This window comes from Numida meleagris, chromosome 1 (assembly GCF_002078875.1).
Source record: "Numida meleagris isolate 19003 breed g44 Domestic line chromosome 1, NumMel1.0, whole genome shotgun sequence".
In the NCBI taxonomy this organism is placed as follows: domain Eukaryota; kingdom Metazoa; phylum Chordata; class Aves; order Galliformes; family Numididae; genus Numida; species Numida meleagris.
In genome coordinates, this window is record NC_034409.1 from 42311538 (window position 1) to 42333848 (window position 22311).

The 22311-nt window shown below is 34.7% G+C and overlaps 1 protein-coding gene across 15 annotated transcripts in view; it reads left to right on the top strand.

Annotated features, from left to right (window-relative positions):
* LRRIQ1 (leucine rich repeats and IQ motif containing 1) overlaps positions 1-22311 on the top strand; it is a 106440-nt gene that overhangs the window by 12265 nt on the left and 71864 nt on the right. For all 15 annotated transcript variants that reach the window (XR_002434695.1, XR_002434697.1, XR_002434696.1 and 12 more), the window contains 5 exons: positions 1827-2020; positions 2751-2878; positions 7953-8026; positions 8768-8861; positions 13134-13310. Coding sequence is in view for 10 of the 15 variants with exons in the window: in XM_021385313.1 (XP_021240988.1) it covers positions 1827-2020; positions 2751-2878; positions 7953-8026; positions 8768-8861; positions 13134-13310 (667 nt within the window). In the remaining 5 variants the exon portion in view is untranslated. The remainder of the gene's footprint in view (positions 1-1826; positions 2021-2750; positions 2879-7952; positions 8027-8767; positions 8862-13133; positions 13311-22311) is intronic.

A 22311-nucleotide genomic window follows, 5' to 3' on the forward strand; every position in this document is an offset into this window, starting at 1 on the left:
TATCAGTAGTATATTGAAGTTCAGTGCTTATGTATTTGGAAGATGATGTACACAAGATGTTAGAGAAAAAGTAACATTTTGACTTGATTCAAAGAATGCACTTTCTTAAGTTGTCTATATTGTCTGAGTATGTTGGCTAAAATCCTGGCAATGCTAAGAATAAAAGTGCATAACTAGCTACTCTTAAATGTTTCTTTGGACCTGTTGTTTTTAAGAAAGCACATCAAGGATTTTTATCAAACACCTTTCAATTTTATTTATTTTTGTGTGTGCTTTTCATCTTCATGTTCACAGTCATCTTTTAGTCCTCGGGCATCGTTCATCTTTGTCGTGCTTAGAAGTTATTTCAGAACTGCACTGATAGCATAGACAGTGTCCCTAGTTAACAGATTGGAGCTATACTTAGCCAGCTGCTGCGTTACTTAAGTGAGTGTTCTCCACAAATTTTTCTGAAACCATGTGCTTTTTCTAACAGAATGGATTTTCCCATAGCTGTTGTTGGTTGTGTCATGTGAAAAACAGACAATATATTCTGGAAATATGCACAAGATTTTCATGCTTATTTTTAATTTTGCATGTGTACAGAAGAAATAGTAAAATACCAGGTGTTTGTATTGTATTATTCTCTCTTTTGTACTTTTCTCTTGGACTGTATTTGATAGTTCAGAATAGATTGTGATCCCACTTGTATTATAGTGTTGGCATGTCTGCTCTGAGTGATGCTTACTTTAACTAAGACAGATGATAAGAAGGAAATGCAAAAAAACATAATTTGTGCAGTTTACAGAATAGGAAATTTCCAGATCCTGTATTAAATCCTTGCTTTTGCTTACTCTATGTCTAGTTTATCCTTTGTTCCATTCTATGATAATTCAGTGCTTTTAAAGTTACCGATACTGCTATGCTATGAAAATTTGAAGACTGCTCTCGTGAGGAAGTCTTGGAAGATGTTTTAATGCTCTCTGACAACAAATTGTTTTGAGGCCACTAGATGGTGCTGATTCCCTTTTTATTCTTACCAAAGCATGGAAAAAAGAAAATACAGAGCAGGATCTTGCAGTCAGCATAGTATGTCATGGGTATGCTTGAATTTCTTTTGAAAAATTTAAGATTTGTAGATTTATTTCCTGAAGAACTGTTTTTAAGTTATAATATGTAACATTTGTTTCATATACAGGATGTTGTCTCTTTAGCATACAGTGTGTTATGTGATTGTGTAGTTTTGGTGGGATGCTTCCCATTTTTAAAATTACTGTGATTTTAAGGCCTGTATTTCTTGTTTTTAACTGCACTGCTAGCCTTGGTATTTAATCTTTCGCTTCTGTTTTTTCCTTATTTTTTCCTTTCTATATTCTAAATAGTGGTGCAAGGTGGTCTTTAGCCTCACAATCTAGTTTATTCTCAGAAGTTTATTCACGTCTTGCCCAGCTTGCTTATGGAAGCTTTGGGTAAGGTAAAAATGAGACAAAGTATTACATCAAACCTGTGAAGAACACTTGAAAGAAGTAAATTCAGAAGGTAGTTCTGAATGACAGTTATAAAGTACTCAAGCACAGTAAATGCAGCTTATCAATTAATAAAATGTTCTGTTCGAAAAGGTTTGTGAACTGTTCTATTAGTTAACAGAATCAAAAATTAATGAACTGTACACACAGTATTTTTGATAGGGTCAAATGCAGATAATTTTTTAAAACTTGTATACAACTGATACTAATTGTTACTATATATAATATGAGTATATTGAAACCTCTTTCCTTGGTAAGTAGAAACCAGTTTTTTTTTTATTTTAGGATGGCTTAATTCAGGTTATATCTTTTAATTCTCAGGTGGTTTGGAGTCACTGAAAAACCTTCAGCAGTTAATTGTGGATCATAATCAGCTAATCAGCACAAAAGGTCTTTGTGAAGTACCTACTCTCATACATCTAGACTGTTCTTTTAATCATCTCACACAAGTTGAAGGCATTGAGAGTTGTGGACTACTTCAAATTCTGAAGTTACAAGGGAACAACCTCCAGGAGGTAAGATCTTTAAATTAAGTGATTATGTACCTACAATCCTTCTTAATAGTAACGTGGTTCACACTGTTGCTCATGTGCTCTCTGTTTGCCTGGGATATTACTTGTTTACTTGTTCTTTGTTTTTGTTTTCCTTCTAGAGATTTTTCAGAGGTAAAAATTGTCATAAGTGGTAGCTAAGTATTTACTTGCTCTGAAGTCTTTGGAAAATTGGACCCTCAGTAATTATATTTTCTTCCTTGGTTTATTGCATCTAGTCTTCAGTTTGTATCATGCAATGATGAATGTTTAAAATGTCACAAAATACTATTGTCATTCCGCATTTCATTCCAGTTTATGTTATTTTCAGAAATGCTTGAATAGAAAGGTAGTTTGCTAAGTGGACAATTAATCACCTTTACTGATAATGATCCTCTTACACATCCGGGAGCAGAAAGCTATTGTCAGTAAGCAGCAGAAATAAAATATTAAGAGTATGGCTCTTGACTTCTTTTTTTGGAAATTTATCTTGATTTTTCTGTTCAAACTATGTAGAGAACACTGAAGAATATTTACTGCCTGATTTGTAGCAACTGTTTGACAATTAGTGAGTATGTAATAAGAAAATGATATATATATATTCAAAATGTGTTTTTTTGCTTGTATTTAGTAATGATTGATGAAAAGCATGTGGTAAAAATTCTGCTGTTCTTTCTCTAACTTACATTAATTTTAAATAATTTTCTCTACTCAGCTTCCAAGGCTGGAAAATCATGTTCTACTAAGAGAACTATATTTGGATGACAATAGCATTTCTGCTGTGAGAATGCTTTCTTTGTATTGGTTGCCCCTGTTGCAGATTCTTTTGCTGTCTCAAAATAGGTAAAAAAGAAAGATTATTTCATTTATGTAGTTGATACAGAGAAATTTAGTAACATAACAATTTTCTAATAAGTATAATTCTCACTACGTTTAAAATATCGCCATCTTTTTCAGATGTTCTTGGAAAGTCTGTTGTTGACAAGTAATGGCACTGGATACCTTTAGTTATGAAAATTCAAAACAGCAGTAACTATGAAAAGTATTTTTTTCTATTAGATGTTATATTAAAATAATTTTTGAGCACTGCAACTTTATTGAAACCACAGTGTTTCTTTTTTTTTCTTTCTTTAGCAATTGTTTCTAGAGTATGTCTGTCAAACTTCATATTTCTCAGCTAGTTTATTCAAAACAGACTTTAAATGCTATTTTAAGTGTAACTACTAGAGCTAAAATGTCCAAGTTTGAATGTTCATTAGGCTATTTTTTAATTTCATATACATGATATATTAATGCTCCCAAAACCACGTTCTAGTACTGTTTTCTTCATGGAAAATGAAAATTATTTCAGTATGTACAACCTATATTTTTGTTTCACTTACTTCTAGTAAAGAAGCATCCCCCTAAACTCTTACATGTAAATACAACAGCTAGTTATATTTACAAAATCAAGTATCTTCAAGTTCGTGTGCTTTTTGGTTTGGATATGAGTAATGGCTCTATTTTCTTGTGTTTTTTTGTTTTTTTGTTTTTTTTTTGACATTTAGTTATGGCTATGTGTGTAATGAAAAATTTTCAAAACTGCATGAAAACATGATGTGCCTGCTAGGAAGACAAAATCTTAAGGAACCAGGTTGTGTTGGGCTGGCCGTGTAGATCTACCCTATGTCACATGATCTTATAGTTTTTATTTACTATCCATCACACTACTTACATTGTTTGTCCAGTGGCCACACTGTCTGATCTACTGAAGTTCTGAGAGAAAGCACGTATTTATGGGTGAGCAAACTGCAAATAAGGATAACAAAACAAGAAAACAATTGTCTTTATTTTCTTAATGTATCTGTACTTAATATAAAATCTTTGAGACAAACAAGACAAGATAGCCTTAAATACACATTAAAGGCCTCCAGATTCCTGGCATTTCAGTAGCCTGATCTTTTACACCCACTTTATGTACGCTTATAAGCAGCTCCATATGTGTGTGCTATAGCATAAGTAACTCGATGTTCTATATAGCAACAATGAATGTAACGGAGTAATCTGCTGAAAGAAAAGCTGTTTCTGTACTTTCATCCTACAGCTAATGCCATTCTGTTATTTTTTTATTATTATTATATTTTAAGAATGCATTGAGTGCCATTTTCTTTTTACTGGCTGCTGGAAGCCCGTATAGTTCTAATGCTGCAAATCTGTATTTTATTTTAAAAAATGAAGTACTACTAAAAGAAAATGTAGAGATTAACTACATGTACATCAAATATAAAAGTGGCAACAATTTTTCCACCTCTGCTTTTATTGATTGTTTTGCTGTGGCTTTGGCATAGGGAGCATGTACTCAGTTGATACACAGATGACCAAAGTCAGTGGTGAATACCTAATTGGCTTAGTTACTGCAGCACTGTGGCTATGAAGATCTGCACTTTCTTTTAGAGCAATTGGAAAGCACAAACATTAAGTTAGTTTTAAAAGGGAACATTTTCTTTTTTCTTATATTCTAGATAAAGATTCAGGTGCACGTGAGAAAAAGATGTTACATATTTAATACACATACATTTCATGTAAATAGAAATACCACATGAAATCTCGCTTAATTCTGCAGCTTACTGGTTAATTTATTTTTCATAAGAAAAGTTCTACAACATGACACTGAATCAATCTGCTCTTCAATTAGTCCTTACATTTTTTATGCAACATCACAATAGACAAATATTTCCGTCTTAATTTCTGTTTTAATATGCCTAAATTCTTTTTGCTTTCTGTTGTTTTCATTATGATAACTTAAATGTGGTGTATAAAGAATTAATATTAAAATAATGCAGTCAGCTGCAAAAATAGTGTGACATTTGGGAAACTGATTTGACAAGGATCAAATTCTTCCTGAACTTGTTGCTCATGTGTTATTGCAACTAAATACATGCTACTTAATAGATTTTTTTTATAGAAACACTAAAAAAAATCAGATTAATTAATTCTTCATGCATATTGTTCTCCCTTCTTAAATATACATGGTATTTGTTTTTCACCTATTCTCTCACTGTCATTGTAAGGCATTCCGTTTTGAGTTTCTAATAAATTTTCCAGAGTCAGCCTAATACTTGTATGTGTCATGGGATATTGAATCCAGTCAGTCATGAAAAAGTTATAGTGTTGTGTCCTGTACTTCCCCACTCCCCTCCCCTTCTTAGTCTAGGTATTTATTATTATTTTCAGTAATTTTTTGCTGATCATATGTTTATCTCTAAGGATGTAGCATCATGGACAATACTGATGAAGGGTACTTCTTACTATTCACGAAAGAAGTAAATAACTGATAGATTTCCTACACTGTATTTGATTATTAATTAAAAATATAATGAATATTAGAAATTAAAGTGTTATTGTTCTTAAACTATGGAAAAGAAGTAAACATTACTTAAATATCTGGATTAACATAAGTTATTTTTATCTTTCCCTTCTTACGAACATCAGTATTACTTTCTTCTGTGGAAAAGCTGATGGACAGTGAGATTTGGACCATCCTAGAGTTACTGCTATCTGTATTAAGAAAAGCAGGGTTGATTGGTTGATTTTTTTTTTCCCGTGGCATACTTTCTACTACTCTAATTATTCTAGTCTCTTAAATTTTTTTTTTTTTCAACATATGTGTTTTGTGGCTGTCTATGTCCTGTTCTGCTTCAACATTAAATGGGAGCAGAAAGAGGAAGCTATTGCTTGCTTTTTTTCAAATATCTTTTACTTTTGTGTCTTCTTTGTAATTTATATCTCTCATATGCCCTGGGCTAATGTGACAAGGTCAAGTAGTATTAAGTTTTCAGTAATGTCCTTTGTCTTTCTGGTTTGAATTTTCTTAGGAAAAAAAAATTAACAAAGAATGTCAGTAAAGGGAAAGCTAGAGAATGACAGGAAGATGTTTTAACTCTCATAATGCCAACAGCAGGCAAGGATAGTCCAGCAGTCAAATAAAATTTCTCATTCACTACAGTGTATACTGAGAGAGATCCACGAGCCCAACTCACCGTAAATAAAACATTGAAGTATCATTTGTAGAAAGAAGGGTATTGTAAAAGTAGTGTTTCAGTTGCTCATATCAAGTATGACATTTATTTTCCTAGATATTCTTGAATATGTGAATCTACAAGCATAGCCTATATTATGGATTTTCAATCTTTCAGCCATACTTTAATTATATTTGATACAAGTATTAAATATTGTGTGCATATTGTGTAATTGGCTGGTCATGAGAACCTAAAATGCTGATATTTCCTGTACTGTGTACAAGACTTCTTATGAGACTTAATGATTTTTTAATTAATGCTTCTTCATATTTAATTTGATTCTGTGGAAAACCAATAGACAGGTGATAGAACTTAACAGAATTAGAACTAGGACAACTTTAAAATATGGTTTGAGAAAGAAATTGAAGTATAGTGACATACTCAATTGGCTTTATTTCTGTTTCTCTGAATTTACTATTAATATATTGTCATATATAAATACTTTTTTTGCCAGCTGAATGGGGAATTTTTGTTTTGTTTGCATATAAGCCAATTTTCAACAAGAATAAAGGATCTACAACCAGTGTGTGGTCAAGAATTTAACCAGAATTAAGTCCAGCTCTGTGTTTCAGTTCTAACGCCTGTACTGGAGAACAAGATATAGTCAAACATTACAAGAACAAACAAGCTTTTTTGGCTCTGAACAGTTGTCAGTTTGTATAGTAAGTAGGTTACGAATTTTGAACGGTCATGTTTCTGACCATTGGAATTCTGATTTAAAGCTTTTAGAGGCAAATAATACTGCTATGAGAAAATACTGCTTCCCATGAGGATTAACAGTGAGAAAGTGACCACAGCCATTGGCATTTGTAATACCATTCTCCTATTACGCTTAGGCCTTGTCCCTACAGGAATGGAATAAGTTGCCTAAAAGTATGTTTTTAAACAGGTATAATTGATTTTATGTATGTTTATACATAAACATTCAAGTTTTAGTTGAAGATTTTTTGCATTTTGATTTTATTTTTTCCTTACCCGTATATATTTAACATAAATCAACAGTAACTTTATTAATCTGAAAGGTAATATTTGGAAACAGCGTTGCAAGCTGACTGAACAGCTTAACATTCACTCTTACAAACTTAATTGGTGTAATTAAACAAGCCTTTAGTAATAATTGTTAATAACAATATTAATAGTTATGATAATACCCAGACAAAAATCCTTTGTACAGATGTATGTCAGCTCACTTTCCTTGTGTTTATTCTTCAGTACTACAAATAGGAATTTTGTCACGGTATTGGTGCTGCTTTATTGTGCAAGAAAAGGTTCGACTGCAAGAAGTGCAGTTTTGTAGCTGTGTGTATAACTGGCACTATATTGACACTGTCTTACAGAAGTACTGAAGGAGAGGAAGCACTAAAAATCTATTACAAGAAAGTGCAAACTTGACCAGTTAAGAAATACAACTTTGAAAAAAATTATTTTAGGATCTAAGAAGTCATGAGTGAAAAAGAGAAACAATCTGATGACAAATGAAGGAAACAGACTGGGGAAAAGCAGATTTTATTTTCTCTCCCAAGTCAGAGTCTTCTGTGTTATTCTAGCTATCATGCTTAAAGAAAAGCCAATTGAACTTTTTAAATTTTACAAGACTTCAGATTCTCAGAGCTATTTAAAAAAAAATAGAATGAAATATTCACCAGATGAAATAAAATAGTAGCACTTAAGTAGCAAAATCTGACCTGCTGTGAAGGCTAAAAAATGCTTTTAAGTTGAAGGAGGAATTTCAGTAATTAATTCTAGCACCTTGGATAGCTGAATTAGTAAGTTTTTATAAATGTAAAATATTTTGGTGCCTGTGTTTTTATGAACTGCTATTTTCTTTAATTGAAAAATAACTTCTCTTTTGTTCTTAGCTTAACTGAACTTGTGCCTTTAAATTCATTTGTATCTTTGGAAAAGCTGGATATCAAAAATAACTGCTTATCAGGTGAGTTCGTAGAATCATAAAATAGTTTGGGTTGGAAGGAATCTTTAAGATCATCTACTTCCAGCCCCCCTGCTATAGGCAGAGACACCTCCCACTAGACCAGGTTGCTCAAAGCCCCGTCTAGCCTAGCCTTGAATGCCTCTGGGGATGGGGCATCCACAGCCTCACTGGGCAACCTGTTCCAGTGTTTCACCATCCTCACAGTAAAGAATCCTAATATCTACCTTCTTCCAGTTTAAAACTGTTTCCCCTCATCCTGTTTCTACCTGCTCTTATAAAAAGTCCCTCCCCGGCTTTCTTGTAGCTCCCCTTCAGGTACCGGAAGGCTGCTATAAAGTCCTTCTGGAGCCTTCTCTTCTCCATGCTAAAGAGCTCCAACTCTCTCAGCCTGCCCAGCATGGGAGGTGTTCCAGCCCTCTGATCATTTTAGCACTCCTCTGGACCCCCTCCAACATTGTTGTATAAAAAACAATTTAAAAAGCCATACAAACAATTATAAACTTATTTGAATATTGATTGTTCCAAATATATGTAGTTCAAATATTATTTATGAGACATACAGAAAATATTTATGTATTTTTCAAACATAGTTGTTCTTGATATTGCTAATAATTGTACTGTATCGGTAAGAAAATTGTTTGCAATGCTTCATGGTTTTGGTGTCATTTCTGGTTTTTAAGTAGAAATAGTCCTGTTCCACATTTAAATTGATACTTTATTTTCTTTCCTATTTGATCACAGACCTTAAAAGTGTCATTACATGCTTAAGTGGATGCAGTAATCTCAGGGAGTTTTCACTCAGTGGAAATCCTCTTCTCCAAGAAAGGAATTGGAGGTAAGAAAATAAATGGATTTACTAAATTAATAGTTTTTTTGCTGTTTCTTTAATAAATGTTTTTAGACAGAATACGTTAAATTTAACTCTCCAAATAAATGTTCAGATTACACTTCACCTAGTTCTATGCACCATGAATGTACTACTAGTGTAATTTTTCTAAACCTGTGACAACATTCACAATGTATAGAGTAAGTAGTTATATATATGCACTAGCATTTTTATGTTAGCGTAAATATAATTTTGATTAAAAGGTTTAATGATTTTTCATGTGGAAAAAAATGTTAGGGCAGTGTTAGCCTTTTAGAGATTTTTGTTTGGATTGGACTTCTGTGAGTGTAAATAGACATCTTTTTATCAGTCTTCTTAAAAACAGACCTATGTAAAGACCTATGTAAATATGTGGCCAAGAGAATAGCGAGATGTTGTATGGCGTGCCATCTTGGAGAAGTATGTATTATTTCAACTATTAATCATTCTACACTGGTAATTAGTTTCAAAGTGAGGCTGGTAGTTAGTTAACCTTTCTCTGATTAGTGACCAGAGATTCTTCTGGAACTCTGAAAAATATGCCTACTGTGGGACTAATAATGGTAAGTCCCATTCTGTAGCAGAAAAAAGATTATAGAATATAGAGTCAGTAGCAAAGGAATTAGGACTGTATCTTCAGTTGCAAACTGATATTATTCTCCTAAAACTGTTTGCTGTCATCTACTTGCTTGTCTTCTCATGAGTTCAAATAGCTTTTAAGACGATACAATTTTTGATAGATTTAGGTTTGATTTATAATTTTTTTTTTTTTATTAGAAGTCTTCTGGTTTGTTGATAATTTTGTTATCTGAAACCCCATACATAAGCCAATCCATGAACACTTGAAAGTTTCTGGGAGAACTGTTCAGTTAAAGTACAGTAGCACTAAATGTACAGTGTTCTTTTATCTTCTCTCGAATTATTGCTTTGTAGTACATAGGCTGCTGAGAGCAGAAAGACAAGTTGGAAGTTCAATTTTAGATTTCAGGTGATGTTTCAGAAGTATGTTGTAGAAGTAGAGTGTCTGTGAACTCTTACTGTGATTCCATTAAGTGTACAAAGAAGTTTTTTAATCAGTAAGACTTCAAATCATTACCAGTCCTCTCAGCTAAGAAGGCCAAGTATCTACCTAGAAAATCACTAACAGTAAAATTTCTGAGGATGTGAAACGGAACCTAAAAGTTGGACTTTCTTTTCAGACGTAATTAGAAGAAGTGACTGAGATTTTGCTGAAGAAATTGCATTTTTTTTTTAATCTTAGCAATTTTAAACCATTTTCAGTCCATTTCTATCAAAAGTACCATCAAAGTTTGTCATTCAAAAATTATTATTTTTTAAACAAAAGTTGATTAATCTTTTTGGTTTTAAATTATCAACTTAGAACAATTTATTCTCAGACAACAGAAATATGCTCCTAGTAGTATTACATATATTCGATCTCCACTTAGTATATAAGGATCACTTCCACAAATATTTACTTCACTGTTCATATAGGTAATAATTTTTTAGAATTAAAAATAGTCCTCCTGTATTTGCAGGTCAGTTAAACATGAGGTTTTACACTGCAGTATTACATAAGGATGTGTTTAACTTGTGTACGTATGTGATACTTTAGATTACCTAAGTATAATATCAGTGCTTAGGGTATTTGTTTGTTGGCTGTACAAATAAATTCCTGTGGGTTTTTTGTTGTTATTTTTTTCCCTTTAATGAACAGACTTATTTACATTTCCATGGTTCATGCAGTTAATTTTGTGAATAAAGTTCAGTGACTGTGACAGTATGTTAAATTCTCATTTGCATTGCTTTAATTCCTACTTTTTGAGAGAACTAGCTGTTACTTCTCTTGTAATCATGAGAGGAAAAGCTTTCTGAATTCCCATTTAACTATATGAACAGACACTTTGGCTTACTTGACCCAGTACACCTTTTGTGATTAAACAAGAGATTCATTTGTCTCAAGGATTTGAAGTACAAGTTATGGTAAAATATGGATTTGCTGAATTCAGCATTGACTATAACTTCAGGCAATATGTTCCACTGAACTTTACATAACCTCTTGATACCAACAAAGGAATTAGTTGTAAAATTTCCTGATTGGTTTAGTACTTTCATGTCCAGCCAGCGATAACACCAACAAAAGTGAAGTAGTAAGAAATTGCTTTTTAAAAATTAAACCCTCGGATCAGTCTGAGCACTCCTAGGGGAATGTGTTTCAATGCTGTGATGATTAATAGAGACTCTTAAATGACAGAATATTCACCAGGAAGTTTTCACTAAATGAAATATTGGCTCAGCCCTTCACCAGGAAAAAAACAGCTGGAAAAACTAGAATTGAGATCCCATAGCTCTAAGAGACAATACTTCCAGCATCAATCACCTTTGATATGGCACTTTAGAGAAGTTTTAGTGTTCCCTATCAGCTTTGGTAATTCCTCCCTGTATGCTCAAGGATTGTCTGTCTGAAGTTATCATTTTATTTCAAATATATTTCAGGCAGTACTGTTCTTAAGTTAATGAACACTGGAAAAGGAAAGTTTTCTATTTGTGTCACAGAATTATCTCTAGATCTATCTGTGTCCATGACAGGGGAATAGCAGGCCCACAGGCTCACCAGCCCAAAAAAAAGCAGGGGAGAGGAAGAGGTGTCAACAGTTTAGTTAGCCAGTTTGACCCGATTCTGTGACTAATGGGGCGGGGGGACCAATGGACCCACACCCCAGGAAAGGGGAAAAGGGGGAAGGGTAGGGAGATAGGAGATGGGCCTAAAAACAATACAGCGGCAGTGATCTGAGGAGAAAAGTTAATTTTCTAAATATGACATCAGGATGCAAGATAACACAATATAATACAATATAATTAGAATTGAGTCTAATAAATCAAATAAAATGAGAGAGAGCGTGTCCGACACTGAAGGCCTTGCTCTAAAACTGAAGGAGAGATGTCTGAGGAACACACACACTACCAAGCACCAAAAAAAGAGGCAGTCTTGTGAAGAGTTTTATCTTTCCCTCTGAAAATGAAATCCTCTGGGATATGTAGTTCTTCTCTTCTGAGAACCAGGTACCCAGAAAATCAGCAGTCCATGGACCTGGAGCATTAAGTCTTTAACTCCCAGTGCTTTATGTGATGTTATGATGTGGAATACCAATAACAAAAATCATAAAATCATGACAATTTGCAAAAACCTAATAATCTATTCTATTGAACCACATTTTGGAGTTTTCTAACTCAGTCATAGAAACTTTTGCTAATTTTAAATGTAGTGTATACTATCTGAGCTAAGTACTAGTCCTTTACGTTCACTGAGAATAGTCAGGAAGTTCTAAAATTTTGAAAGCTGCTTTTAATAGCAAAGAAACTTATTGCCTACAATAGATATTCTTTCCTGTGTATCAATAACATAAAGAAAATACTGGGTGTTGATGTATTGCTTTAAATACTTCTGCAGTCTTAAAATTTTAAATAAACTGGTATAAGAAATATGTAAAACAAGATCACAGATTTGCAGATTACAGTAACCTAAAAGTGAAAGAATTGGTAAATAATTTTTTTTAAATAGCAGATATGATTTTCATTCTTACATAAGTGGCCCCTACTGGGTAAGATTTTCATTCTTACATAAGTGACCCCTACTGGGTAAAAAAAAAATAAAAAATGTTATCTCTTTTGTCAAACCTTTCACTGACTCAAATTCAAAGGTGGATTTTTTCCTGTCAGTCATGCTGAATACCATATTGCTTTGTGTAAATGATTATGCAAATGATTATGGTATTAAGACTGGCAATGTTTTGTATTCTATGCAGTTTTTAAATCTAAGCTTCTAAATGTGTCAGTAAAGTCAGTACTGTACAATCTTATGACATAGTTTGCTGTGTTGCCTACTAATCAAATACATTGCAGGTGCTTACGCACAGGAGTGTCAGATTTTCTTGACATTCAGGCAGGTGAAGTACTAGATACAATGAACTGAAAATATTTTTTACCTTCCTGTGTTCAATATTTCAGCAGTGGTCTGTACAGCAACAATTTATTGCTAAGAAAGTGATTCTCCGTATCAGTTCCAAGGTTTATTAATGATAATTTTTTTAGTTAATATATTAATATATGAAATAAGAAGAAATACGTACAAATACTTTGATAACTATCATAATGTTCTGCCTTGTTGTATGTTTTTATCACTAAAGTGGGAATTTTAACTTTTTTAAAAATTGAACTAATAATGACTTTTTCTTTCCTAAGGCCTTCCCTGTGTAAGGTCCTTCCTAGGTTACAGCTTCTTGATGGTGAAAATTTGCATTGTCATACTTTACCCACAACTGAAAGAATCAAAATATCAAAATCAAGAACTTTTCTGGAACTTTGTCAAGTTCAAATTGAGGAAAATGTTTTACTGAAAAAAAAGGTTGTTGAAGTGGGGTATGTATTTATATGAATATAAACTGCTTTCAGAAATATGTTTTAATGTGCTCTTAGTATAGTTCTCTATGTTATTATGAATTTTACTTAACTTTTTGCCTGGAAATGTGTATTTATGTTCAGAAAGAGATTAAGATCATTGACTTCAATGCAAGGAATATTTGATATTAATGTATCTGTTGGTCTTGACTTTTGTTGTTTTAAGTATGAAGGAATAGATTACTCAACTTGAAAGATTCATGAGGTAATAGCAGTTGGATGAGCTCTTACACACAACATAGTACAGTGGTATGTTAATATAGTATCTTAAATCATGGAAGTGATATAATCATATTAACATGAGTTCCAGTTTCAGCATAACCAAACCTACTTTGGATATCAGTGCTCTGACTCTTTTTCCTGCTTTTTTAGAATATTATTCATATTCTAAATGATTGAAAAGCTGAAAAAGTTGCATTCTGCTTGCTCTTGAGGAGATGGATCATATGGCTTTGTTTATAGGTCTTTGATTTTATCAAACTTGCTACTTCATTGTTACCATGATTAGTTGTCCTGTAGTAACTTGTCATTTTTACCTCTTGTCTTTTCATTGCTTTGCAATACATAGGGATCTCCCACCACTCATATTTTCGCACTTGGGAATATTGCCCATTTTCTTCTTTCTTAGTTCTTTTACATTTCCTATGAGATTTTACAATATCCTTGTAGTTCTTTTAGTATCTGGCTTATCTGATGATGTTTGGAAATATAATTTCCTTGATCTTGCCAGGTACTGAACATTCACCCAGAACAGGTGAAGCTTGTAACATATGACAATACTTCAGTCTAAACTTCTGCTTGTATACTTTGTTAGGCCAGGAAAATTACCCACGTTTTTTCAGCATCTAGCTATTACCTGTAGTGTCTTGTTAATATCTAAAGGGATATTACATTGATTTATTATTGGATGTTATTAAAGTACAATAAAATATTCATTGTTTACAGAAGTGAGATTCCTTTGAAAGATACTCATATTAAGAATTAGATTAAAATTAGTTTGGGAGAAATTATAAAGTTTTCTTTGACAGATGAAGTGTTCAGATGGCTCTTGGAACTCATACATTTCTCCTTGAAGCCCCTCAAGAACACTTCTCTACTTCTCTAATTTTTTGTTTTTGGTTTGTAAATAGAAAACTGACACTTCCTAATCTATTTACCATTTGAAATAGTACTCTTTCTTGAAAGGAAAACAGGAGAGGCAAAAAAATGGTGCTTCTCTTCCTTTATTGCAAAGAAAAATTTCTTACGTTCAGCATTCATGCCTGTTTCATTGATAACCTTTGCAAAAAAAAAATTGCCATACTATAATTAGAAAATGACTGTGATCTGGAGTAGAATCTCTTATTTCTCCTGCTTCTTACTTCTACATACATTTTTGCAAGATTATAAAATGTGTGAGGGACAGGTAATATTCACAAAATTGAATTGTTTATTTAACCTAGGTCTGCAAGAGTGGACAGCTTAACAGGTAAAAATTTGTTGGACAGTAGGAATGAGACCATCTATTATTGTGGTTAATGATTCATTCTATTCTCTTGAGACTGAGACTTATCCTTCAGACACCTTTATTAATAACCTGGAGCAGAAGATGGAGTGCACGCTTTCTGTGCTCCCAGATGACCCCAAATCTGGGGGAAATGGTTTATATGCCTGAGTACAGAGCTGCCATACAGATGGACCTAGACATGTTGGAGACATAGACAAACAGGAGTCTTGTGAATTCATCAAGAACAAGTACAAAGTTCTTTACCTAAGGAGTGACTCCTGGCATCAATAAAGGCTGGTTCTGGCTTACTGGGAGCATCTCTGCTGTAAAAGACCTTTTGAGTGTGGATGAATAAGAAACTGAATATGAGTCAGCTATGTGCCCTGCTACCAAAAAAGTTTAATAACATCCTGGGCTGTATCTGCAGGAAGATGGCCAGTAGACTGTGGGAAGTAGTTATCCCCCTCTTTTTAGCTCTTGCATCTAGAATACTGTATCCATTATTTTGGATCATCAATAAATATGCAGGTCTCTCTGAAAATAATGCCTCCTATTTATTTTCATGGAAACTACAACAGATACAAAGAGCACAATAGCATTATTTGATAGAGCAAATACTCAGATCCAAAACAGTACTTTGCAATGTAGTCACCACCATTAGATATGCATTTTTGCCAGCAATGAACAAGAGCCGGTATGCTGCTTTTATAAAAATCTGCACCAGCAGAGGTGACCCCCAGTTTCACAGCTGCTGTGATGGTGTCCTTGCTAGTAAAATGTTGCCCACACAGTCCATCTTTGATTGGACCGAACAGATGGAAGTCAGACTATGTGGTGGGTGTGATAGGATAGTCCAGCTAAGATTGTTAGTGTTCTCCACAGTCTTCAAACTGGTATGGGACCTGGTGTTATTGTGTTGCAAGAAAAAGGTGGTTTTCTTCTCTGGCCTGACTCTGGAAGTTCAAGTCTTCAGCTTAGTCCATGTTGTAATGTAGCAGTCAGAGTTGATGGTTTGTTGAGGTTCCGGGAAATCCAGAAGGATTATTCCTTTCCTGTCCTAAAAGACAGTCCACATCACTTTACCCACTGAGGGCTGTGTCTTGAACAACTTCTTCAATGAGGAATTCACATGTCACCACTCCATGGACTTTTGTTTTGACTCCTGCTTGTAGCTGTGACACCCTGTCTCATCACTAGTAATTATGTGATCCTGGAAACTGTCACTGTAAACCTTCAATTGATTCAGCCTTGCATTAGGTGTTCTTTCTGTTCCTGTGTGAGCATTTCTGGGACCCTCCTGGTGCAAACTATTCGATATTCCAGTGTTGCCACCATCATTTCCACACTGAAGCCACTATTCAGCTCTGGACACATAAAACATATTGATAAACTGGAACAAATCCAGTGCATGGCCAGTGAGATGGTCAAGCGTTTTGAGCACATGCCTGAGAAGACAGAACCAGGTTCTTTGTGTGGCAGGAGTGTCTGACAAAAGCTGAGTGACAGACTAAAGCTGAGAAGTTCAGACTGGTTTGATGGGTTGATCCTATCTGGTAACTGAGAACCTGCAAGCCACTTGTTCACTGCTCCCCAGCAACCACAAGTAGATAGGGGATAATCAGAGCAGAAATGAGAAAGCCCCATGAATTGAGATAAAGACAATTGAATAAGTGAAGAGAAGGGGAGCAAAGATGGAGAGGAAAATAAAAAGAAAGAAACCAAGTGATGAAAAAACAATCAGTGTGTACCTCCACTAGCAGACCAATGCCCAGCCTTTTTTTGAGCAAAGGCTACTTTGGAAAGGCTACCCCCCAGCTTTATTGCTGAGCCTAATATCATATAGGATGGAATATCATTTTGGTCAGTTCAGGTGGACTGTCATCACTGTTTCCCCTCCCATCCTCTTGCCTACCTCCAGCCTACCCACTGAGGGTGACAGAATGAAAAACAAAGCCTTGATAGTGTGCAAGCATTGTTCAGCAACAGCTAGAATACTGGTGTGCTATCAACAGTTTTAGTAACAAATATAAACCACTGTGCTGTATAAGCTGCTGTAAATAGAACTAATTCCCATCCCAGACAGATCCAATATAACTGAATATAAGGAATAAACATTTTCACCATTAGGATAGTGATGCATTGCAACAGGTTGCCCAGAAAGGTTGAGCAGTATCCATTCTTGAAGGCTTTCAAGAGATTACTGGAGAAAGCTTTAGAGCAACCTGGTCTGATCTCAGAGCTAACCCTGCTTTGAAGCAGGAGATTGGATTAGATTCCTCCTGAGATTTCTTCCAGTGAGAATTTTTCTGTGATTCTCTGTAAGTTTTAGAGGAAAGAACTTGCAGATGTTTGAGAAGAGAGCAAGAGTGGGAAGAAGAGATGATAAATGTCTGTTCTTTCCTGTCTTTTTTTTTTTTCCTTATGTCTTCATTTTTTTGTTGGGTTTTGATTTTCTTAACGTTTTGAGAATTCATCCACAAAAGCTTTGAAGTTGCTAACTGAGATATTTGAAGAATGTCTTATGACATTTAGTCTTAAAATGAATTTCTTGTATATTAAACCCTCTATGTTTTTTTGGGCTTTTTTTTTTTAGCTAAAAATACATTTTCTGGATGACCTGAAAAACAAGGAAAACTGGAGTTTGTGAAAGAAACTCTAAACAACTTGTTCATGTATAAGCCTTAATAGCATAGCTGCTATATGTACATACTGGAATGCTTTCTCTAAACTAACTGAATTAATATGACATTGCTAAAAAACAGGCCAAAAATTGAGCAAACTTCTCTCTGTTTCACATCTTGCTAAGTTATGAGCCCCTGTAGGTGCGACCTCTAGTATGTAAGCTGCCAAATCTAATCACTGCTCACTTCCCTAATCCATGTTTCACAAGCCACTGCTGCCTAGTTCAATTGTCTGTGCTGTTTCTGCCTGCAAGTTCACCGTTCTTACCATGCTTAAAATTTCATTTATTTTTAAACTAAATTTCTCTAATAAATGTTTTACATCCCATAACTTTTATACATTTTGTAGTGAGTAATGGTATTAAAAACTAATACGAGAGCTGCATTGAAAGTAATGCCTCTTATTTTATTATGTTGGCTCACAATGTCAGGGGCAGATGTTGGTGGTATGGCAGTAGGGGTTGAACCTTTCCACCAATATTCCGTTACGTTTTGTTGCTGTATGACAGATGGCAGCAGAGGGGGAGTCTGACAGAATGGCATCTGACATGGAGGTGTGTATGAAGCAAAGGTATGTCGCTGAATTCCTCCACGTGGAAAAATGGCACCCATTGACATTCATAGATGCTTGCTGAATGTTTATGGAGACCAGACAGTGGATATGAGCACAGTGAGCTGGTGAGTGGTGTGTTTTCCACAATGGCAACAATGATGTGAAAGACACGCCAAATTCTGGATGGCCATGTAAAACAGTCACACCACAAAATGAAGAGTGTCTTGATCAGCTCATTCATGTGAATCAGTTAATGGTGGTAACTACGTTGAAAAATGGAGTTTTGTAGCTGAGAATCTCGTTATCAAATATCAATATTGAGCTCTTTGTGTATGCTGTAGCTTCCATGGAAATAAATAGGCGGCATTACCTTCAGAGCAACTTACATAAATCACCTTGGCTGCATTAATTTGTTTTCAGTAATCAGATATGCAGATGTCTGGCTAGTGGAACTTCATAAATACTGTTTGTATAATATAATGAAAATTACAGGAATTTCTTAAGCAGGGTTGCAGAACAGAATTTATAAATCATGACTTCTTCTGTGTTTTTGTAAGAGAACTTAATAACCTGCAGCTGAATATTGGAAATAATGCTAGAGAGTATTACAAAAAAAAGCTCATTTAAAATTGGAGTGTACTATTTGAACATGTTGTGTATCAAAATGCATACATTCCTCTTACAAACAGGAAAGAATGACAATTTATATTTGAAAAAAAAAAGTTAACTTCTCATCTAATTAACTTACAAAAATCACGGTAAAGCTGCAGTGTTAAAAACATGACATTAAGCTAGCACACAGTTAGGAGTAGAATTATATCTATGTTTTAGTTGCAGTCGCCAGGAGAAAACTGCCATTGCTGGACAGATCTGGCTTTTTTGTTACCTGTCTTTTTTGCCTCTGTGAGATTTTTAATGCTGAATTTTAAGTCAGTGCATGAGTCACTACATTTCCTAGGTGTCAGTGGGGGTTTTCCCCTCCCCAGACACTGCATGTTAAACAGAAAAGAGTTTGGTCTAATTTTATAAAGAAGTGTCAATGGTTTACGGGCGTTCGGCCCGGTTCTGTGACGAAGGGGATGGGGGATCCACAGGCCCATGCCCCGGGAAAAGGGAAAAGGGGAAAAGGGTAAGGAGATGGCCCTGAGAGCAAAGAACAGCGGCAACAATCTGAGGAGAAACAAACTAATTTACTAAATAAGATATTGGAATTCAAAACAACACACTATAATACAATATAATTACAATTTAAGCTGATAAATCCAATGCAGAGAGAGAGAATGTCCCAAAATCAAGGTAGGCCTTACTCTACTACCGACGATAAGACGGCTGGAGAGCGAGGTGCTGCCAAGACGAGAGACAGCAGAAAAGAGGATGAGGTCTCGTGATCTGCAAGCTTTTATACTGTGAGCTTTTATCTTTTCTCTCCGGCTGGAAAAATGGTAATAGAGGAAAAAAGTACCGTGGGGACTGTAGTAGTCCTTCTCTTCTGAGAACTAGGTACATCCACTACATGATGTTATGATGCGGAATACCAATAACCAAAAATCACAAAACCATGACAAGAAGACACTGATGAATGCTCTTGGTGGACTGATGTTAAGACTGGAACTGTGATAGTCATCAGTGAATGAATTATTTGAATTTCCCTATGGTTAATCTGTTTCTAGTGCTTTTATCTTTTCTTGAAGTCCCTGGAAAAACTCTAACACACATCTTTTGTTAAGAAATCTTTCTGTTCCTAACATTTGTTTGTGAAAATAGTGTCTTGGTACTTAGATACTAGCAACGCTGCTATACCAGCACAGTCAAGCCTTGTGATTAAAGATTCCTGTTTTCCTTTTCTGGTTTGTTCTCTCTTTCTCCTTCTGCAAAGGCAGTGCTAAAAGTGACTGTGCTAAAATTTACATGGAGCATAACATGCTTTCAGTTGTCAAGGTCAAATCAAGGTGGTGGGCAGTCATTGAACATAAGAGAATGTCTCATCAAAGCTGAAAGCCATAAAACTTTGGCTGTAGCAAGGCTGCTGTATTCAATGTTATATGACATAGCAAGCAGCCAGACAGTATGAATTCTGGTGCATCCATCAGGATGATCACATTTCTTGTTTTGTCTAGATGCCAACTCATACTTAAAATGTTGGTTATGGTAGAATCACAGAATGTTATATCTTAACGAAGAAGCAATTCCAAACACGTTAATGTTAACAGACCCCTTGACCTACAACACCAACAGAGGTCTTAAAGGCAAACAACAAGTTTACATTAACTGAAAAGAAGATCTTTAGGTTTCAAAAGCCATAATGCCTACATATTTCTTTCTTCTCTCTTCCCTAGTATTTTTGTTCTTTTTTTTTATTTTATTCCCAGTAAGAAGGTAAATCATTCCTGCATGTTTTCTGCGATTGCTGCTTCCTTTTTGTGGTTTGAGTAAGTGATCTTCAGGACCAAGTCTCTGGTATCAGGAACGCAGTCACTCAGGCACTGAGAAAGCAGCAGCTTTGACAGGGTGGACATACCCCAAGCCTATACTACTGTACTTTTTTTCCTCTCCACAGCTGCCTAAAATCCCTGTTGGCCTAAGGGAGATGCTGACCTGACTGCCACCTAATGCACAAAACCCATTTTAATAGTTAGTGTCTGTTCTTTTGAGCTTCACTTTTGCAAGAAAATCCCAAATGCAGTTACAGTTAGCTAGCAACTCCCCCAAAAGCTGCATCTGTTAGAAAAGTAGCATAAGATCTCTGGTGACCACATAATTATTTTCCACCTAAACTTTCAATTGCCTTCAGCCTCCTCTGCTGTTTCTACTTGCCACATGCATAGCCACTGAAAAAGTGAAACAGCTGTTCGAGATGCCTCTGGAACTGACAAAGGAGAGGATGCACAAGCATCCTACTCTGCTCACAGTTTTGTTTTTTTTTCTTTCCTTGTTTCTGTTTGTTGAGAATGAAGAATACTCAGAATATAGTTTTAAGAGTATGTTTTTCATATAAAAGCTTATTTTCTCCAGTATGTAAAAGTCTGTTCTTTTCCCCAAAGTTTTAATCCCAAGCCTCAGCAAAAATAAACAAGCAATCAAACAAACATTAGAAAAAAAATTTGGCTTTTTTTCCCCCGTCTTCTCACTGTGTTTTGTAGAACTTTGGGAAGGCTTTGTTCTACATTTATCTACTTAAATACTTTACCAGTATTTTTTGATGAAGAAATTACTTTTCTTACTGTGTAGGAGGAGGCAGTTAGAACTTGTTAGATCCTCAAGCAAACACATATGTTGATCTTTTTAGGAATTGCTACCATATTTGTGAAATTAACAGGAAAAAAAGTAATGTGTAACAGGCAATCAAACGTAGAGCTAATGCATAATGAATTGTATAATTAAATTGTGTGGATTTGGCTTCAAATTTAGTCATTAATATTTTGGATGACAGCACTGAACTTGCACTAGCAGAGAAAATGTTTCTTTTTTCCTCCAATAAAAGCTGATACTAAGTGTTCTTAAAAATGGAAGAATGTCTTAGTTAAACTTCAGTAGAGGAAGTGGTTATTAAGGTAACAAGTCTTTTCAAAATAAAATGTTATGAAAGCTTTGCCTTTCAAGAGTGATAAACAGGAAATTCTGTTACTCAAACTGTTATCTTAGAACTTACTTTTTCCAGACCCCTCAGAGAATTGATTTTATTTCAACTTTCTATCTTGCATTGCTGACCTAGAATTGACTTTTTGCTCCTCTGAAAACAGCTGCAGGTTACAGATCTCTGCATCTGTCTCTCCTATCAAAGGAAAATGTTTTGCTGGTTCCAAAAGTACCTGCTACCTATTACAATAGACAAACACTGTCTAAATACAGACAGCCTTCTGTATCTGTAACAATTAGTTCGTATTTGCTCTTACTTGCCCTAGTCCTAGATGGCGTAGCACAACTAATCAGAGCCAGACTTCGTAGATTAATGTTGCTGGACTCTTTCTAACAATCAGATGGGAAGTCAGATGCTTTGTATGATTTTTTTACTCAATTTCATTGCTAATACTCGGAGCTTAGTATAAAACCCCAAGTCAAAAGTGAGCAAAGGTAAGCAGGAACTCCACTAGTATTTAACCATGAAAAAAAAATGCAGAGAAATGTCATTTTTCATGTACTTCAGTCTAGCACCATCCCATATATTAATAAAAGTATTTACATTTTAAAGTTTCTGTTTTCCAAAATTTTCTCTAGTGTTGTGGTTTGTTGGTTGGAATCTAA